The sequence below is a fragment of the Pagrus major genome, chromosome 17 (genome assembly GCF_040436345.1).
Source record: "Pagrus major chromosome 17, Pma_NU_1.0".
NCBI lineage: Eukaryota > Metazoa > Chordata > Actinopteri > Spariformes > Sparidae > Pagrus > Pagrus major.
In genome coordinates, this window is record NC_133231.1 from 4,965,119 (window position 1) to 4,983,970 (window position 18,852).

At 42.1% G+C, this 18,852-nt stretch overlaps 1 protein-coding gene across 3 annotated transcripts in view; it reads right to left on the reverse strand.

Annotated features, from left to right (window-relative positions):
• Positions 1-18,852, reverse strand: part of LOC141011735 (intermembrane lipid transfer protein VPS13B-like) — a 353,303-nt gene that overhangs the window by 22,499 nt on the left and 311,952 nt on the right. For all 3 annotated transcript variants that reach the window (XM_073484997.1, XM_073484995.1, XM_073484996.1), the window contains exons 47-51: positions 9,553-9,708; positions 6,744-7,010; positions 4,791-4,874; positions 4,243-4,418; positions 1,242-1,412 (exon numbers count right to left, since the gene is read on the reverse strand). In XM_073484997.1, the coding sequence (XP_073341098.1) occupies positions 1,242-1,412; positions 4,243-4,418; positions 4,791-4,874; positions 6,744-7,010; positions 9,553-9,708 (854 nt within the window). The remainder of the gene's footprint in view (positions 1-1,241; positions 1,413-4,242; positions 4,419-4,790; positions 4,875-6,743; positions 7,011-9,552; positions 9,709-18,852) is intronic.

Genomic DNA, 18,852 nt, shown 5'->3' on the forward strand with positions numbered 1-18,852 from the left:
CTCATTAAAGGGCTCGCTTGCACAACTTATTGCTTTGAGGAGGGATGCTGTATGACGCCTACTATTAGAAAAAAACACTCTGGTGGGTCCTTACGAAATTTGTGTTATGAAATCCAAACACCCAGATTTTATGCGTGCCACACAAGTGCTTCAATAAATATGGAAAAGAATTAGATGTTGACTCACTACAAAGAATCATGAGGTGTCTTGAAGTTTTCAAAGGGATGGAGGCTCGTTCACTTTTGATATTGTGAGTGTGAATCTGGCTCACAACTTTTGTCTGGCTCACAAGCAATATGTGTCATTAATTTTCTATACTGCCATGTTTCATGTCATTTATCCTACTCAGATAACTACTCAGATGCACAGTTCAGCTCCTTGAGGTTTTGTTTAAAAAAAGACTGATCAAGCAAGTGAAAGCACAAAAGGTCTAACATATTTTTCATCATCGCCTCACCCACCTTGTACCATTTCAAATCAAAATGGGAGCATGACTTTGGGGAAAGGATCTTGAATGAAATCTTGAAATCATCCAGTGTGATGATGCACATTAACGTCATATGTGTCTGAAATAGTTTGATTCAATTTAAAATGTTTCACGGACTCCATCTCTCCAGGAGTAGGCTTGCCCAACAACCAGCTAAGGTATTTAAAACTTGAACGTGTGTAACAATGCCACAGACTCAGAGTCATGTTTGGCAGTTTTTGCTGTTGTTCATGGAGATCTGAATCCCTCTTGAACCCAGGTTTACAACATTGCTTTCTTGTTGCTTTTAGCGCGACATCTCATTCTGTATAATTAGAAACCTAGCTTCTGCTCAGTGCAAGTAGGAGGTAATGGTTCATTCGAAATTTGAAGAGCTCAGATATACCACTCAGGGCTCTATTAATAAATTCCAAAAAGTATGGCAACCTGGACAGCTATAATAATGCCTGCACTGAAAAAAATAGAACTTCATGCCTGTAACTGATAACCACAACCATAACATCAAGAATCGCTGTAGAGTCTTTATTTTATTTATTCATCTTTTTTTTGCAAGTGAGTTTGTTTTGTTTTTGCTTAATTTATTATTGCTTATTTATACTGTTATGATTGTTGTTGTTGTTTATTTATTAAATATTCATTTTTCCCACGCTCTTGGTGTATCGGGCCATCTCCCAGGGGGTTGGGGTGGGCAGGATGCAGATGCTGTAAATGTTTAAAAAACAAATAAAACATTTGAATAATAACTTGTGTGTACCTGTCAGTATCTTTGGTCACATAGGGCCATGATGGCTCAGTGGAGGTCTTTGGGCCATAGAAGTCAGCCAGGATGTGTTCCAGGTTGTCCTCATTCCCAGCCTTGTTTACAATCTGTTTGATTAGGCTGGTGGAGATCGGTACAGCACAGTGGGAAGCATCTTCATCCTCCCTGAAGGACGAAGCACAAACACTAAATCATTATAGATTTCTCTAACAAGACATACCAAGACCAAGTGTGATGCATATGTTTACATGTCTTTCAGGGAAAATGTAGTCAATGTTCATTTGGAATAGATGCCTCACAGGACATGTATATTCACAGTGATTCTCAAACATATCTGGCTATCTTTGCCCAACAATCTGCAGCTCTTCCTGCCAAGCAGGCACTGTACCAGCTGATTTCACTTATCTTGATTATCTTCTCCTCTGTGGTGGATGGTGTGATAGGTGATTGCTTGAAATGAAAACCTACAAACTCTGAGGGTCATAAAGGCACATGGCTGTGAACCACTACTGTCTGTTTTGTCAACAAATCTGCCTTGGCAGCATGTTTGCTTATTCTACGCCAGAAACAATTTTAAATGTATTTTTTATTTCAGTATAGAACGAGACATCTCTTGACAACCCCAGACTATTCCCATTGTTCTGTTCAGAACAATTAAAGTGACCTCCATCTTAACTCTGCTTTACCCTAAAACCTAGCAGAGGCTTGAATCTGCCTTTTGTTCTGGATTTTTCTTCCTGACAAACAGTCTTGCCTTACAAACACTAATTCACAAAGATCACAGAAAAAGCTAAACAGCAGTAAATAATCCTACTGGATATCTTAGCCCCAGACACTGGTTGATTATGGCTTTGCAACAAGAAGAAAACACAAACTAAATCCAAACACTGTAATAACTTCTTCTCTTTCTCTGGGCAGCATTCAGTTCCACTTGGCTAAAGCAAAACAGCCCCCTTAACCCCGAGCTGTAGTTTATTAATAGAGCTCATTGTGCTATAAAAGGAACACAGGGGCTATTGCTTATGGATCTGGGGCAAGACAGAGGAAAGGGACAAGGTGTTGACAGGAAGCTATTCATCCAGCTCAGTTCCTGAGGGGGAAAACTGGAAGAGGCTTCTGATTGTAACCCTCGTGGTGGCCAATATGAGGAGAGCAGGACATAACAGTTCTGGTTAAGACTTGTCTGTGTCTCTTGTGTCGCAGACCGCAGCTCTGCTCTCTACCTCGTCCATTAGAGACCACAACTATGTGTAATTACAGGAAGGAAAGACGAGCTGTTGACCAGCGAACATTTAAGATTGGATCCATCCTAGAGGTTGCTCTAGGAGGTGCTTGTGTGCATGTGTATGTGTGTGGGGTACATTTACAATTGTGGTTTTTCTGTGTGTGTTTGTGAGGATGGAGAGGGATGAGGGATGGATTGAGTTGGGGGGACAAGGGAGACGGGTATGTAAGTTTGTGCGGTGAGAGGCGGTTTAGGGCAGGGGACGGATCGTAAACACAAGGAGCATTGTGGTTTCAATACAGAGAGACAAGACACTTGGTTGTTTCTGAGCTTGCTTTCTGCGCACATGAAAAGGATTTATCTACAACAACAGGGGCCAAATATATTCCCAGTCACTGTATGGCCACTGTGGTTACTTTATGGCCGCTGAAATGAAAACAAACTTTGTGACCAGATATCTAAACACACAATGGTTATGGCAAAAAATTCTCTCAGGGGGAGTCAATTACACTCAACGTTTACTCTGTTTATTCAGATCCCCACCAGTTGCTACCAAAAGGGGTGATTTTTCTTCCGTGGGTTTGCATAAAACAACACAGATTACAGATGTACAGATAACAAATACAGTAGGAACAGTAACAATACAGGATGTACATGTGGTAGTTACTGGGGCCACCCATGCTGAAAAATAAACACTCATGTTACTGAAAGACAATTTAGACCAAAGTATCTGTCATCTGCACATGGTGGCATGACACTACCATGGTGATGTTATCAGACTACATAACCGAATAAACGAATTATACATACATGGCATTGCTTTTATCTTTCTTTTAAATTTTAATGCAACCAAACATGTTGACAATTGATTCAGCTTAGTTAAGTCTACTATGATAAACTGTATAAAGAGCTGTTTCTTACAAGAGCACATGGACAATATGAGAAAGTGTGAACACACACTGACAAACTGGGACAGAGTAACAGGCCTAGTAGTGATGTATGTGACAGACTCTGCCCATGATGAAGTGGTGACTGTCACACTTGCACTGGCACACAGCTAACCAAGACAATGATAGACACAGACCACACACAGATATGAGGACACATGTGCAAATACACCACTCATCCACCCACGCAACCATGTGTGGATACACACATACAATCCTCTACACACAGACAAACATAGAGCCGATATGGGGCCAAAAACCTGCTCTCTGTTAGGGTCCGAATCTAAATGAGGTGTAATTATGGTCCAACCTGACATGTTGGAACTGGAGCTGCTGCCAAGCTGGCTTCCTGTTCCCTTGAAATGTGCCTGCATTCCCCTGGATCATGTCTTCATGTTGGCTCACAGAAACCAGAATGTGGTGTGAGAGAATCTTAAGTAAGTGTCTCTCCCTCTTTTCTAAACTGAGGCATAATATAACCCATTACAGAAGACCAGAGTGACACTCTGTCCTTTACAGCAGTATGAGCTGGTTGCTGATGACATAATAAAACACTGGACCAAATGTGGATTTGTCCTACTGATGGACACATTGTGCGAGAGAGTGAAGAGGACCTGCCCAAGATGAAGTGGCAGATGAAGCTCTGCCTCAGTCATGGGGACAGATACTAAGCTGTGTTAATATGTCGTGAGATGTGAAGAAAGGTTAAAGTACTTGTATAGTAACACTACTGCACATTTTAGGCACTCCTATGTACAAAACAATCTTATTGTTTCAACGCTTAAGCAGATACTGCTCCATGGATTTTGTTCTTTTTTTTTACCTGGCTTGGAAAGTGAGGTGGTGGGTGAGGTCGGCCTCAGTGTTTAACAGGGGCTCCTGGTGGCCCTGTCCATGTATCAGCTGGCTTTCTCTCAGTCCTAAACTCCTTTTCTCTATGTGCAAGATTACTGGATCAGGCAAGTGGCTCCTCATGACAAACAATGGACTGAAAACCACCTGAAAGAAGGGATTCACAACTATTATCAGTGAAACATACTGAAACTGAATGTACAGAATTGAACTTGCAGGATAATAGCATGAATGTGATGATGCTTTCAGATGTTCAATAATTCAGCTGTTATAAGTACTTAAAAAAGTCTGTTTTCTCATTTTGGTCTAATCAATGAATTCCAGCCATCCTAACAAGATACAATGCGTTGAAAATATAGCAGAAATGATGTAACAGTATACTTAAAAAATCATTGCATTCAGTTTGTATTTATGTTCTACACAGCGTCCAAACTTTTTTTTTGCTGTTGGGGTTGTATTACTCTCATTGCCTGTGAAGAGCTGTGTGTGTGTGTGTGAGTGTGTGCAGAGGATACTCACTACTCTCTGCTGCATGTGAGAGTCAGGTTCAATTGTGATGAGCGTACACCACACATAGAGCAAAGAACCACTGGAGCAAGGCACCTGAAAGGAGACAAACTAACTGTTATTGATAGTCTCATTACTTACAAATGAATCCAACTGTCCAATGCCAAACTTTTTAATAAAAGACAGCGCACTTGAAAGAATGTGGTGTTTTCAGTACATCTAATATATTTCCATTATTGCAAAAGGGTTAACAAGAAAGAGATCAATCAAGGACACCCAAGGGCAACTTGTTTGTGTTTGTTTGTGGTTAGAATATAAAATATGGATATCTCATGACTTAAATGCCTTTGCTGCCTCTCATTCACTGACAGAATGTTTATTGCCTCCATCAGTAACGCATTATCATGTTCTTTCCTAAAAACTTGTTTCTTGGCTTCATCCAGTAGTTAAAACTTAAGTCTCCCTTAAGCCCTGCAACACAATCTAATGGCTGAGGCGACTGACAACTGTTAGTGCCAGATAATGGGCCATTACAGGCAGATAAATCTTTGCAAGATTTAAAGGCTGAGAATGTGCCCACCAAAGGCTGAGCGCTCTTAATATGTCACTGATGTTTGTCCCATTTACTCTTCACTCCTCATTAAAGCCTTGGGATGCCAAGACACATTACAAGTGGTCTAGTTTATGACAGCCCAGAGACTTCATTTACTGGTGGGGACAGCAGAGTGGAGCGAACATTCAGTTTTAATATCGTAAGCCTGGCAAAACCGCCTTGTTAGGAGGAGGGAGTGAAACAGATATAGGTCTGATCCACCAAAAACACTCAGCACTGGGATAAGGTCAAGACGACCTCCTGTGTTTTGTCAAAAGTAAAGGACAAGGAGACAAAAAAGATGTTAAAAATAAGAGTAAGGGAGGAGGAAGGTGAGATATGAGGAAGAGGAGTTACTTCAGATATTTACTGATACAGATAATCAGATGACTGATGAGAAAAGAGAGAAACATCGACAGGGGAGAGAGGTGGAGGCTGGAACAGGTGGACAATCTGAACGCCAGAGGATGAAGTAAATAAAGGAGAGGAGTTAACAAATGCAAGATAGATGAGTGAGCCAGTGTGTGGGCGAGAGAGTAAAAGAAAGGGAGGAAACGAGTGTGAAATAGCAGGAGACAGACAGAGATAGAGAGATCTAAGGCTCCAGCTACTAGTCCAGGCAGCTCTCTCAATCGGAGCCAACTCTCCACATGTGCAATGAACGACTGATCTGAGGAAAGGAGATAACAGTGGAGGTTGGAGTGTAGTCAGAGATGTTCAGACGCACACACAGAAGCTGAGAGTGGCTAGCTGTTAACAGCATGGGGCTTATGAAGGAGGAAAACAAAGACAGAGGGACAGACAAAGATAGGGAAAACAAGAACAAGAGCAGCAGGGACGGAGTGAGGGAGTGATTTTCTGGCGCTAATCCAGCGGTGTGAAAGTGCCTTCAAAGTCCTTGCCTGTGCCCACATATCAGCTTGTGTTTCCTGTCTATGGTTAGTGTTGTTATGAGCGAGCATAAACTGTATTTTCTGCCTCTCAACGTGGTTGGGTTATGGGTTGGAGGGCCTTTGTAAGCCTATCTGAGGGGAAGATCTCAATCTATTCCATAACTGTGAGTAGCAGCGTGGAAGCTCTGCCACTGTGGCCACCCAGGAGAAGAGGATCCGGCCATGGTTGGTGGTCCAGTCACCAGCTCTAAACATGTGTGTGTGGATGGAGAGCCAGTTGGAAGCGGTAGTGTGTGCAATGTGTGCATCTATCAGTGTTTGTCTGGCAATCACATTCAACAACTTGTATTTGTAAAATCCTATGCGCATTGGAGATACTACAGTCTGTACAGGTCTTTATAAATGTGACATTTAAAATATCTAGTACAGCCTGTAACAATAAAGAGCATTCAGGTCATGTCGTGTCATGTGTCACCAGACCTGTACAACAGAGCTGCTGCTGCCCTTGTCTCTCCTCTCCAGCTGAACATCCTGGGACCAGTCTTCGTCTCCACGGGCCCTTACACACAGCTCTGTCATCTCAGCGTCTTCCAGCACATATGATGGCAACTTGGCCTCTGCTTCCAGGCAGTCACAGTGTTCCCTGACCACTGTCTGACTGTCAGGCCCCACGTAGTGCTGCACCACCCGCAGCTCAATGTCCTGAGTCAGGTAGCTACACATCACCTGCCGCCCGCAGATTATGACCTAGAGAGAAGAAGGTTACAGGGGAGAATTTCTGCTATTAGAGATAAAATAATTAGTCTCAAGAACTGTATGAGGCAAGAGACACAGAGCCTTGAACACAGAGATGTTCTGTGATCTTATTCTGTCGTCACAAAAAGCTTCTACATCATCTGACCGAAGAAAAAACATGGGTTATTACCAGGGCCACTGCTGTCTCTGTTCTTATCAAAGAGCTCCTGATTGCTTCCTCACTGAATGATAATTTTCCAGGGTCATGGTCTATCGCTACATCCAGTATACAGCATGCATACACAGACACAGACACAAACACACACCAACATGCCTTCTTTCCCTGAATACCCTCCTTCTCTTCGTTCCCTGACAGTTCTTAGTGCCATTTCCTGCACTGACACACTTGTCTACAAAATAAAAAAAAAAGACGGCAGAAAGTTATCCTTTGAATTTTGATTCACAAGGTGAAAACAATATCAGCCCCGCTGTCGCGGCTGGTAATCAAGACATAAAATGATCATGACACTAATTGTCAGTAGCATCTCTGATACGCCTACCGTCATATGTTCTACCACAGGAATCATAGTTTGCCCAGTGCGGTTGTGTAATTAGAGAATGCATGTGCGAGTAGATGCATGTGTACACCGACCAGCCAAAACATTAAAAGTACTAACAGGTGAAGTGAATAACTTTGATCATCTCTTTACAATGTGATGGTGGGTAACCTTGGGTCCTGACATTCACATGGAGGTTCTCTGATACATGCAACCCACTTTAACACCACAATCGACCAAGTACACACCACAGAAACTGAAATGGCCCGAGGAATGTGACAAAGGCATAAGGTGCTGACCTGGCTCACAAACTGCCCTCATTTCAATTTGATCAAGCATCTACGGGATGCGCTGAAGCAAGCCTGATCTATGGAGGCCCCAACTCTCAACCCACAGGACTCAATCAGCCACAACATTAAAATGTGTTGTGGCTGATCGATGTCAGTGGTTTTAATGTTGTGGCTGATTTGTGTATATAAACATTATATGAGGGGGATTTATACAAGGGGGATTTTTTAATAGCAGTCAACATGAGGTGCCAATCTGAAGAACAAAGAGGTTGTCACCATAGGGGAGCTAGACAGGGAGGGAGAGTACAGCACTGTGTGACATTTCAAGGATAAAACCCCCCCCACCCCAAAAAAACAAAAGATGAGGTATGCTCATGCAGGCGGGAGCCAGCTTCCTCTGTAGTGGCAGCGTTGTTCCACTCTGAGGCTTTGTGTTGTGAATTGGATGTGAGCAACGCTCATACCCTATCATTGGGTCCAATGGGAACAAGATGTAAGCAAAGTCTGGGACAGATGGAGGAAGGAATGTGAGAGGCCGAGTCTGTTTTGTCTGGAGGACGAGAGGGAGACATGTGCGACACTTGACACTGTTTACATAACAAAGTGTCACCGCTATAATCTGATGGCATCGCTGCATTTTCAGGAATACAACTGTGCCATGTGGAAAAATCCAAACATGATCCACCACTGTTCTTGGTGTAAAAAGGCAAACGAGGCTGGTTTGTGATTTGGTTTATGCTGGTTTATGATTTCCTGTGATCTTCAGTGTGGATTGATGGGGCTCATTATGTTTTTGGATGGCTTTAAACTCATAAGCTTTTGTTTTAGTGCTATAAAACAGATACAGTCTGTTGTTAGCTGAGCAACAACTAAATCATAACATACAAATGGAAAAAAACTGGAGATTAAAAAAGTGCTCATCCAAGGATGAGTGCTGGGAAAAAGGCCAGGCTTTTTAAAGTGACACATAGCAGCGGTCAACAGGCGTAATGCAGCAAACAAGTTCCTGCTTTCTGTGAAGTTCTGAACCACTTGTACGACTTCTTACTGATGAGCAGGATGATAATCTATTCATGGTTAAATTCTTTGGTCCTTATTTATTGCTGTGGTGTATTTGCACCACATATCTTCACTTGTCTATTAAAAAGCATTGTATGTACTGAGTGTCGTTTGCCTTTGATTTTCCGCAAATGAAATCCTGGCTGGGTTAAGCTCTCCATTGTCTTTCCTTGAATTGCTTAAGCTAACTACAAAGTTAGTTTGTGTTACAATTGTTCAGATGAAACTTGATCCTGCTATAGGAAAATTTTAAATGAATTACTTTTTGTATGTGACATGATTCTTACTAGGAAGTACCAGGGACAAAAATCTATGACAACTGAGTAAACTCCATCCAGTGATGAAAACAGCGACATGAAGTTGTCAAAACAAGCCTGTTCTTAGAAGAGCAAATTTAATGCTTATCATATGCATGTCTTAAATTTATTGCAGCAAAATAGACTTTTATATAATGCTTCATGAGAATTAAATACAAACGTGTGTGCATAATGATGTTTGCTAGATGGAGAATGTATATAATGATATTACAAAAAGTTCTTTTTTTTGCATATTTTCTCAAAGCTTATACTTAAGAGCTTTTTTGACAATGAAAACATGACAAAAACAAACAAACAAATAAAATCATTAAGTCACTAAAACTTCCTGTACCTGTTTCTGGACACCATTGAGCTGCACCACCTTGATGATGAGTGATGCAGTGCGTCCTTTGTATTGAATGGTCCTCAGCAGAGTCCCTACGTTGTCCACGCTGAAGGCCTCTGACCAGCGCCAGTTCCCCCATCCCTCGATGCAGATGTGCAGCAGCTGCAGGATGGGACAGAGCAGGACACACACATACAAACACCCAACAGAGACAGAAGACACCAGACATCAGAGGTTAGATTCCTTGCCCTTTATTTATCCCCAAGCAAAAAGGCAAGTAAACAACAAGGTTCTTTGTTTAGAAGATCTTAGTAGGGGGGGGAGCAGGGAGACAACAAAGTTCCTGTTTACTGGTGCTGAACAGGCCTGCTGCTGTTGGAAGTAAAAATGAAGGTCGCACACAATAAACTGGCTGCTGGAAAACAGCTGATGTGGAAGCTCATTATGGCTGCATGAGTGTGTGTGTGTGAGTTTGTGTGTGTGTATTTGTGCGGTTGGATGTTGAAGGCTCTGTTCTCCACACGTCTAAATAAGAGCAGATAGTTTGCCTCTCAACCTTTTCAGCTTCATATCCATCACTTCACGGTGGAGCACATCCACGTGTGTGGCTGGACGGAAACATAGATTCAGGGGGACAGCAGTAAACAGACGGTGTCCTGTGTTTTTATATTCAAACAACTTTACAATGGTGACAATTTTCCAACCGACAATTTTCCACATAATTTCTTGTATTGTGGTCCATGAAATGGCAGCAGGGCCGAAAATATGGAAAGAAGTATGATTTCTAAAATAAATGCATCTGTACAGTATCGGCAGGCAGCCTGCAGATGGTTGTTTTAGATGCTTTTTTCATTTCATCTCACGGTGTGCAAAACACTGACTTAGTTTTAAATACGGTGCCATGAAGTGCATATAGTTGCAGCCTTTGCTACATGTCTCACTAACTCAAGCTACTCACAAAACCTTCAGTTCAAAAGCCAAGAGGGCTGGTCAAATGTCCATCCAGTCATACACCACATCTGTGCTACAGTGAGGTCATGCACAGACTATCTGTCCACTTCTCACCACAGGATGCTGAGCAGTACATGACAAGGAAACTCATTTGTCAAACAATGTGAGTGATGTCATGAGATTGTGGTCAAAATACAGGAGCAGAGCCATAAATACAGAGGGAGATCTGAAGCCTTCTCCCCTCCGGAGGCTAGCGCGTCTGACCTTCCACCTGACTGAACTCTCTGTCTCAGTCCTGCTGCCAACACAACTTCAAACTCACAACACTTAGAAAGGGAGGGGAGGGAAAAGGTGAGAAAGGCAAAGAATGTATGTTGGCGAGAGACTGAGGAGACAAGGGGACGGGGGACGGGGGACGGGGGACGGGTTCAATACCTTCCCTGAGGAGTAGCAACCAGACTGAAACCCTGAAAAGCTGTTTTGAAGATTTACACTCTGGCTCGTCGCTTCAATGTGTCGAACATTTAGCCAATCTGTTTAAAGAAAAACAAATTACTTCTGAGGTCAAAGAGCGCGGGGGGACCCTGGTCAAGACCTTCTATGTTTCTCTCCACCGCAGTCTTTCCTCACTGTTTGAAGGCAGATTTCTTTACAATAACATTCTTAATCAAAGCCTGAATTTACTTTCTTCAAGATCATCCCTCCTCCCTGTCGGCTGAGTGAAAATGACAAAATTTCTCAGATCTCCTGCTCAGTGGACTTACTCATGGGGAAAGTGGCAGGGTGGTGTAAACAGCCAGGTGGCGGAGGTTAAGGTTAAGCCTTAGGGTGGAGGAACATTAGATGATTCCCTATACACACACCAACATTATAATCAAGACCAGTTAAGAACACTTTGAAAATAACTGTTCTGTGGGGTTTTTTTACCATGGTGCTCTTACTCTCTTTTGAAGTGACAAGATGGAAATCTTTTAATTTGCATTTAACTTAAAAATCTTCCTTTACGTCTTAATATTAGCCTCTGTTCGCTTTAATATTTTTGGTTGTACTGCATTGGTGTTAATTATGGTCAAAATCTTGTGGCGGTGAACCCACCCTGCTGTCCCTCAGCACCATCTGCCAGCACCAATTTGTTATTTCAACACGTCTCTCTCCTTTAACCCCTCTGTTCCTCCCTCTCTGGCTGTGCACTTTATCATGCCTGTGGCTCAACTTGACCTTTAAGGGAGAAGTCATAATAATGTCTCTCCTCAAACTTCAAACAGTGACTGTGTTCTTGTTTAAATTTATCCCTGCTCTGACTCAAGTGGTGGAAGAAAAGAAAAAAAAAAAAAACAGAAGTGACACAGATGAAATGGACACGTAAGACAACAAGAATGAAAAATAAGAAGCTGTTTTGCCTCTTTGTGACTTATCCAACTGTTGTGACACTGAGAAAACCCAGTCAGCCACATGTGGTGGTTTTACGCAAATGGATTGAGTCTGGCCTTACACTGGCAACATTCATCTGAACAGAGAACTTTAACAATAAAAATGTCTTTGTAGGAGGATGACACTTAATGTGAAGCAAAAACTCAAAGGTCACACTGTTCCCTCAGTTAGTTAAAGGATAGGTTCACATTTTCAAGTCTTTCTCAAAACAGTAATCAAATGCCCAAATGTTTATTGACAGTTATTGGTCGCTGTAATCATTCTTCCTGTCCATATTGGTCGTTAGGGGATCCCTTCCTTAGGTAATTTTAGTGTAAAGGCCCAAAAGCACTGAAAGCATGCTCCTATGGTGCACTGCGGGCATCAGATTTGAAATGCCAACACCACGGAACCAGCAACATATTGGGGAAAATGTCGCTATTTATATGCATTACTCAAATTCTTATATAGGTCGACAGACCTCACAAGGACCCCCCGACACACACACATGCACACGCACACACGCACACACACACACACACACACAAACACACAAACACACATACATAATAAACATATGCAGCCTCCGTGTCAAAACCAACAACAAAAACTCTGACATCTTCTCTCCTTCTGCCACAATGTAGTCACAATAGAAGATCACTACATTTATCTCAGCATTATGGAAGTGAGCGAAAGCTAATATGCGACCTCAGCAGTGTGATTTAGACAAATTAAATGGATATCGAAAGTTACAATCTTTTAGTATGATATTCCTGCGTTGTGTTAATGCCCCTCTGCTGCAGCTCAGTAAGAAAGTCAAATGAGCTCTAATGAACTGGAGAACAAAACTTGGACTGTGGACTTTGTCCCCTGTCACTTACTGTGTATTTTTGCTGCCAGAATGTGCAGGATGACCAATTTCCGCCACCAATAAGCCTTTCAATGTATATATGGGCATGTCAGTATTGTTTTAAGACTTAAAAACATATTTTAAGTGACAAAATGACAGTGGAGAGGGGTAACTGTATGATGAAAATTAGAACTGGTCAATGCACTAAAACTTAAATGCAGTAAGAGTTAACTTTTTCACTCAGTTTTTCATTTAGCTTGTGGTGCCCTCAGGAATGTTAAGAAACCATGATCACATCTGCTTTCTAATTTGACGATCTCTAACCTCAAGAACCAAAATGATGAAATACCCCACAGGGCCTTACATGACAGTAAAGCCCAAAGCTGTCTGTATAATGACTTGACAGGCAAGCACGCCAAGGTGACAAATAAAATTGGACTGAAATAAGTGGAAAACATACAGTATGTAGTAAGTATGAGTGTAAAGATTTCAAAGCTAACACAAACTACTCTAAGAGCAGTAGAATTTACTTTAATAAACATCCCAATTGTAATAATCTACAATATCTATAATAACTCTGTAAAATGTGATTATTTTCTGTTCTAGTAAACTGAGAAAAACCTAACCCTATTTTGAGCAAAACCAACCTTCAACTTGTAACCTCAAATGTGAATGAAGTTTTTATCTCATTTCCAAATAAATCTTTTAAAAAGACTCCTACACTCACCCTCAGTAACTGGCGCTGAGTTGAAGATTTTGTGTCCAAAACTAACTGAGAACCCATCTGTCATATTATGATCATTTCCCGGGTTGGGTATTGAGTGTGAAAGAAATGTGAAATTGAAATCTCAATCTCTCCTCATTTCCCTTAAATCCCTAGGGGGAGATTGTGATTGTGGCTGGCTGATGATGGACACTTAGTTTCCAGTACATTACTGGGCTTCAGCTTTGGTTCTGGAGTGATCTGCATGGGGATTATTAAAATGAGTATTTGGATGTAACTGTACAAAGCATTTTCATTCTGTGACTGCATTGTACCATAAAATTGTCTTTTATCTGTTTCACTGATAGTGACGAGATATGACCTGGGTCATGTTATACTGTCTCTTTTCCAATAACAACTCTGGCCACAAGCCCTGACATTAACAGAATACAAGCATTCATCAAAATATTTTGGATTTAAATATTTTATCAATAAAAGGCTTTAGTCAGACATATTTTCAACTCATTAATGTAATCAAACAACAATTATGCATCCCAATTCCTTAAAAATGAACTGATGCAAAGTTATTGATATGACTAATGGTTTGACAGTACATCCCACCCTGACATGTTTGTCCACGCACACGAATATCACTAAGATACAGATGATTCATCTCCGTTCCATGGAGATAAATCATCTGATTGATGTGACAAAGGGATTGTCCATTTCTTTTGAACTGAATCAACTCCATTCTTCTTTGGTCTGATGTCCACAGTCAGACTGTATGGCCACATCATTGCAGGGATGACTTGCCTTGTAGTGGTCAAACACGGCAATGACAAAAGCTGACGTGTGATATGGTTTGTATATTACCGTATCACCACTGGATTTACTGGCTTTGCCACAATCCAATCTGCTTAAATAACTGCAGGTACTGGTGGATGTTGAGCACTTTGACATGTGTTTACAAATCAAACAGTCTGCTGAAATTGTGACTAACCCAAATGTAATAAGGAACACCTGTTGACTAAACCAAATATCAGAGGGTCAGGTCCACACAGATTAAGTTTGGACCATGTATGGTCTTATCACATATCAGTACCACATGAACTTTATGAAACCCCATCACACACATTACCCTGTTGCTATGGAAACTAAAAGCAGAACCCAAATATGAGACTGACACATTCAGAAATGGTGTTAACTTCTGAGAATTACCAGCACCACCCACCTAAAGAGTAAGTTATATTCAGTGAGTCAATCAACCAACCAAATTCCATCACGGCTACGATGTCATGTCTACCTCCTTGTCCATTGCTTAATCCTGTCCCCAGAGAAAGTCATTAGCAACAAAGTTTCCTGTAAAAGACAGTAAGATACCAGTCAGTCATAACCAAAGCAATGACTATGAACTTCCTGGTAAACACAGAGCCATTATGTCATCCAAATGGCAAACACTCAAGTGTCTGCTTTGATAAAGTTGCGTCAGGACGAACGTAGGCAGAAGCATAGACGGACGGAGAAACACATACAATTGGATAGACACAAAATGTCTCTCTTTCTCACATGAGCACACACACAGTCATGTTTCCATCACTTCTGAGGACATTCCATTGACTTAACCCAACCTTTACTCTAACCTTAAGCTAAACTTACCCTTATCCTGAACTAAAACCAAGTCGTCACCCTAAAATTGAAAAAAAATTGACTGGTGTTAGTGGGACTTTTGGATGTCTTGCCACAAAAAGGAAGGTGAGTCCCCACAATGAGACTGTGTAAATAGATTCACATCTTGAGTATTACACACACACACACACACACACACACACACTCTCTAACCTCTGTCCTCCTGCAGACAGAACAAGTCACTCCTGCCACTGTAACCACTATCCGTCTATTGTCCTCAAGTAGGAATGTGCTTGGGTGCACATAGCACAAATCAAGTGTCTGTCTGCAGTGGAGATGTGATCAGGGTTCCTGGATGCTGCAAAGACGGGCCCAAAAAGCCACAGTGGTTGTCGGTTGTCTACCCATTACTACCATTCCTTCATTCCATCTCACTCAGACTATAATAGGAAATTTGAGACCTGGAGACATGGAGTGGAGGTATAAACAACACCAGTAGCTTGGCACACAAGTTTCCATAACAGACCTAAAGAGGCTGCAGCAGGTCTCAGATGGCTGATTACCCGGCAGGTCTAAGATGGCTGATTACCACTTAATTCCACCTAAACAAGCTAAATTAAACTCTGTAAACCTTGGAACTGTTGTTGAAAGGTGAAAATTATGTAAATTACATTTTATATACCGAAGGTTTAAAAATAGTCTGACAAGTCTCAAAAGTACCCATCTTCTTTAATGTCATCTGGGCGTAGAGGGATGTGGAACAGAGGCCTGTCTTGTCTGCTGAAATAACTTTGGGACTAGAGAGCTAGCTAGCCACCTAACAAATGAAAAACAGGTTTATACCCAGACAACAAAACAAGAGGATATGGATTACTTTATCCTCTAGAAAGGATGGCGCTGGGAAAGAAGAGAGAAGTAGACAAAGTTGAAATGCAGTGAGAGAGAGAAAAAAAAGAGCGTAAATGAGTTAAAGGAAGAACAGAGAGACACAATAGCACCCTTGCCAGGGCAGTGAGGGCTAACCCATGTAACATGAGGGAATTATGGTGGATTTAACAGCTGTCTGCAATGCTTCTCTCTTCCTTGGCTCCCTCTCTCTGACAAAAGAAGCAAGGCGGTGCAACATCAAAGCCCAGATTTGCAAGTCTAAGCAGCGGTTTGAGAGCTGGATGAAGGTACAGAGAGAAGGCATTGTGTGGGTCCGTGGTTGACAGAGGAGATGTTAAGAGGTTTACGCTTCACTAACACTGTTCCATAGTTCTCCCTCTGGTTTCTACCAAAGCATCTTAGACATTCAGGACCTCAAGGGTTCCAGGAGATGCAGACACGGCAAGTGTTTGCTCCAAAATGAAGGGAGCTGACAAAAGGAGTACTGTCTAAGAAAGGAGAGGTTTGCAAACCGCATGGTGGGGGGAATGGAGAAGTCAATGGTCGAGGACCCTTGGAAGGACAGAGACCTTGTCACGATCTAAGAACACAAAAAACAAAAGCTTGCCCTGGGCTGTAGAAATAAAACAAAGGGAAACTATTGTAGCGTACTGCACACATATACAGTACAAACTCAGGCAAACATAGTTTCACCCACAGCATGTTCATAACTCATATCCACCCAAACATCCATCCTTTCTATTTGCTTATTCCTGCTCAGGGTCTTATGAAATTGTTGTCAATCCTAGCTTACACTGAACAAACAGTGGGATACCATCAGTCCACTGGAGGTCTTACACTTACTGCACATAAATACATTTGTTCAGACACACACAAATAAAAAAACCCACATACTGTACATTCAAGTGGACAAAAAGTGGTATCTTCTTGATCACAGGCAGAAGAGACAAGAGGCCTCAGTCACCCATACCATGACCACAACTAGAGTGCCTCTAATCTACCAGCAACTGTGGTTTGACTGCAGTAGAACTCAGACAACATGGATACAATTGATGTCTCCAGTGGTTTGACAATGCAATGTATAGTGCAATGTAACACTTGACTACAGAGAGGATTGGTTCACTACAATGAAACCACAAGCTCTCCTGCAAAAGAACAAATGCAGCATGGGTTAACCCCAAACAGCTACCACTAACCACAGAGTGGTAGATTGTGTAATGAAACTGAAGCCCAGGAAAATGAAGAAAACATACCACCACAACAGGCCATACACTAAAAAAGTTTCTCCTGCTTCTAACTGGAGTGATGGGGAAACATGTGCATTAGTGTTTTTCACTGGTCTCACTCTGCCTGGCTGACACACACAAAGCTTGACATAGCTCTCGGTGGCTTTCCAACATATGCTGGACATATGATTTAAAATTTTGATCACTGAAATGCTATTTTTGATGTGTGTGATACTAAGAAAAAAAATCCTCTTAGTCATAAAGCGGTTTGTCTTGATGTGCAATATAAGGCAAGATGCCTCTATGGGTCCCAGGGTGTCGTGTGACCTTTAGTTCCTGCTGTGGCCCTTACGCCAAAATCACCATGCTGCCCAGTGCTTTTCCTGTGGGATTGGTACAACACTGAGGTGCTGTCCGTGGTGCTGAACTCAGGGCATCAACAATGGGACCACAACGCTCACCGATTCTTGACCTGCACTTCCATGTCTTTTAAATTGTGGAGAGATTCAAGCAGCGGGCCAGTATGTCCGGCAGACACTGTATGGATGCTGCCCAGCCTGAGGCCCCAATTGGTCGCCCAAAACAGCTTTGACTTGTAGAGGCATTGTCATAAGACCTCTGGGAGTATCCTGCTGTGTCTGGCACTGTAACGTTTGTAGTGAATCCTTTGGGTCCTGTCTGTAGGGGTGTGCAGCCTCCATGGATCGGACTTGTCGACCTAGCACGACCCACAGCTGCTCGATCAGTTTGGGATGTGAGGATTTTGGAGTCCAGGTCAAGGCCTTGGGCTCTTTGTCATGTTCCACAAGCTGTTTCTGAGCAGTTTTTGCTGTGTGTCAGGGACCACTGTCTGGGGGGGGCACTGCCACTGCCATCAGGGAGTGCTGTTGCCACGAGGGGGTGTACTTAGTCGACAAATGTGTTTTTGGTGTGTGTCAAGTGGCATCCACATGAATGCCAAGACCCAAGTTTTCCCAGAAGAACATTGCATTGTAACGAGCTGATCAATGTTATTCACATCACCTGTCAGTGGTTTAATGTTATGGCTGATCAGTGTAAACCTTCACTGCTGAGCACACAGAATATGGTCAATATTTTCTGTGTCCTCCAACCATCTGTAGCTCCATATTTTTCTTCTAATTTCTTTCTACTTTCTGTACATATAGAGATGTAACTCCCTCTTTAGGCCAATATTGTATATATATAAAGTCGCAGGTTCAAGCAGAGCAGAGCATCCAATTAAAACGTAAAGTTTGAGTTAACACAATGTACAAGAACAATAAAAACACAGTGTCCATCCACTTGTGTTGTAATGTATGTAAGCTATGGAGCAGAGAGAGGTGGGTCTTTTCAGGCAGCGGACCGGTCTCCAGAGATGCACCCAGCACCAGAGAGCTTATTAGTGGGTGGAATGCATTAAAGGTCTAAATTCATTGTTAGAACAGCATTTAAGAGGGTTCACATGCAGATATGAACGTCACTTATACATGGGTCATGTGACAACAAGGGGTTGTCAAAAGAAAAGACACCAGCACTGCAAAACATAAGACATCAGCCACAGTAAGAGACCTCATTCGGTAACTGACATCATAGTGCGACAGGGGCTTTTGAACTTGTTAAGACTGGGATTTCAATTGAATAAATCTGCTGTC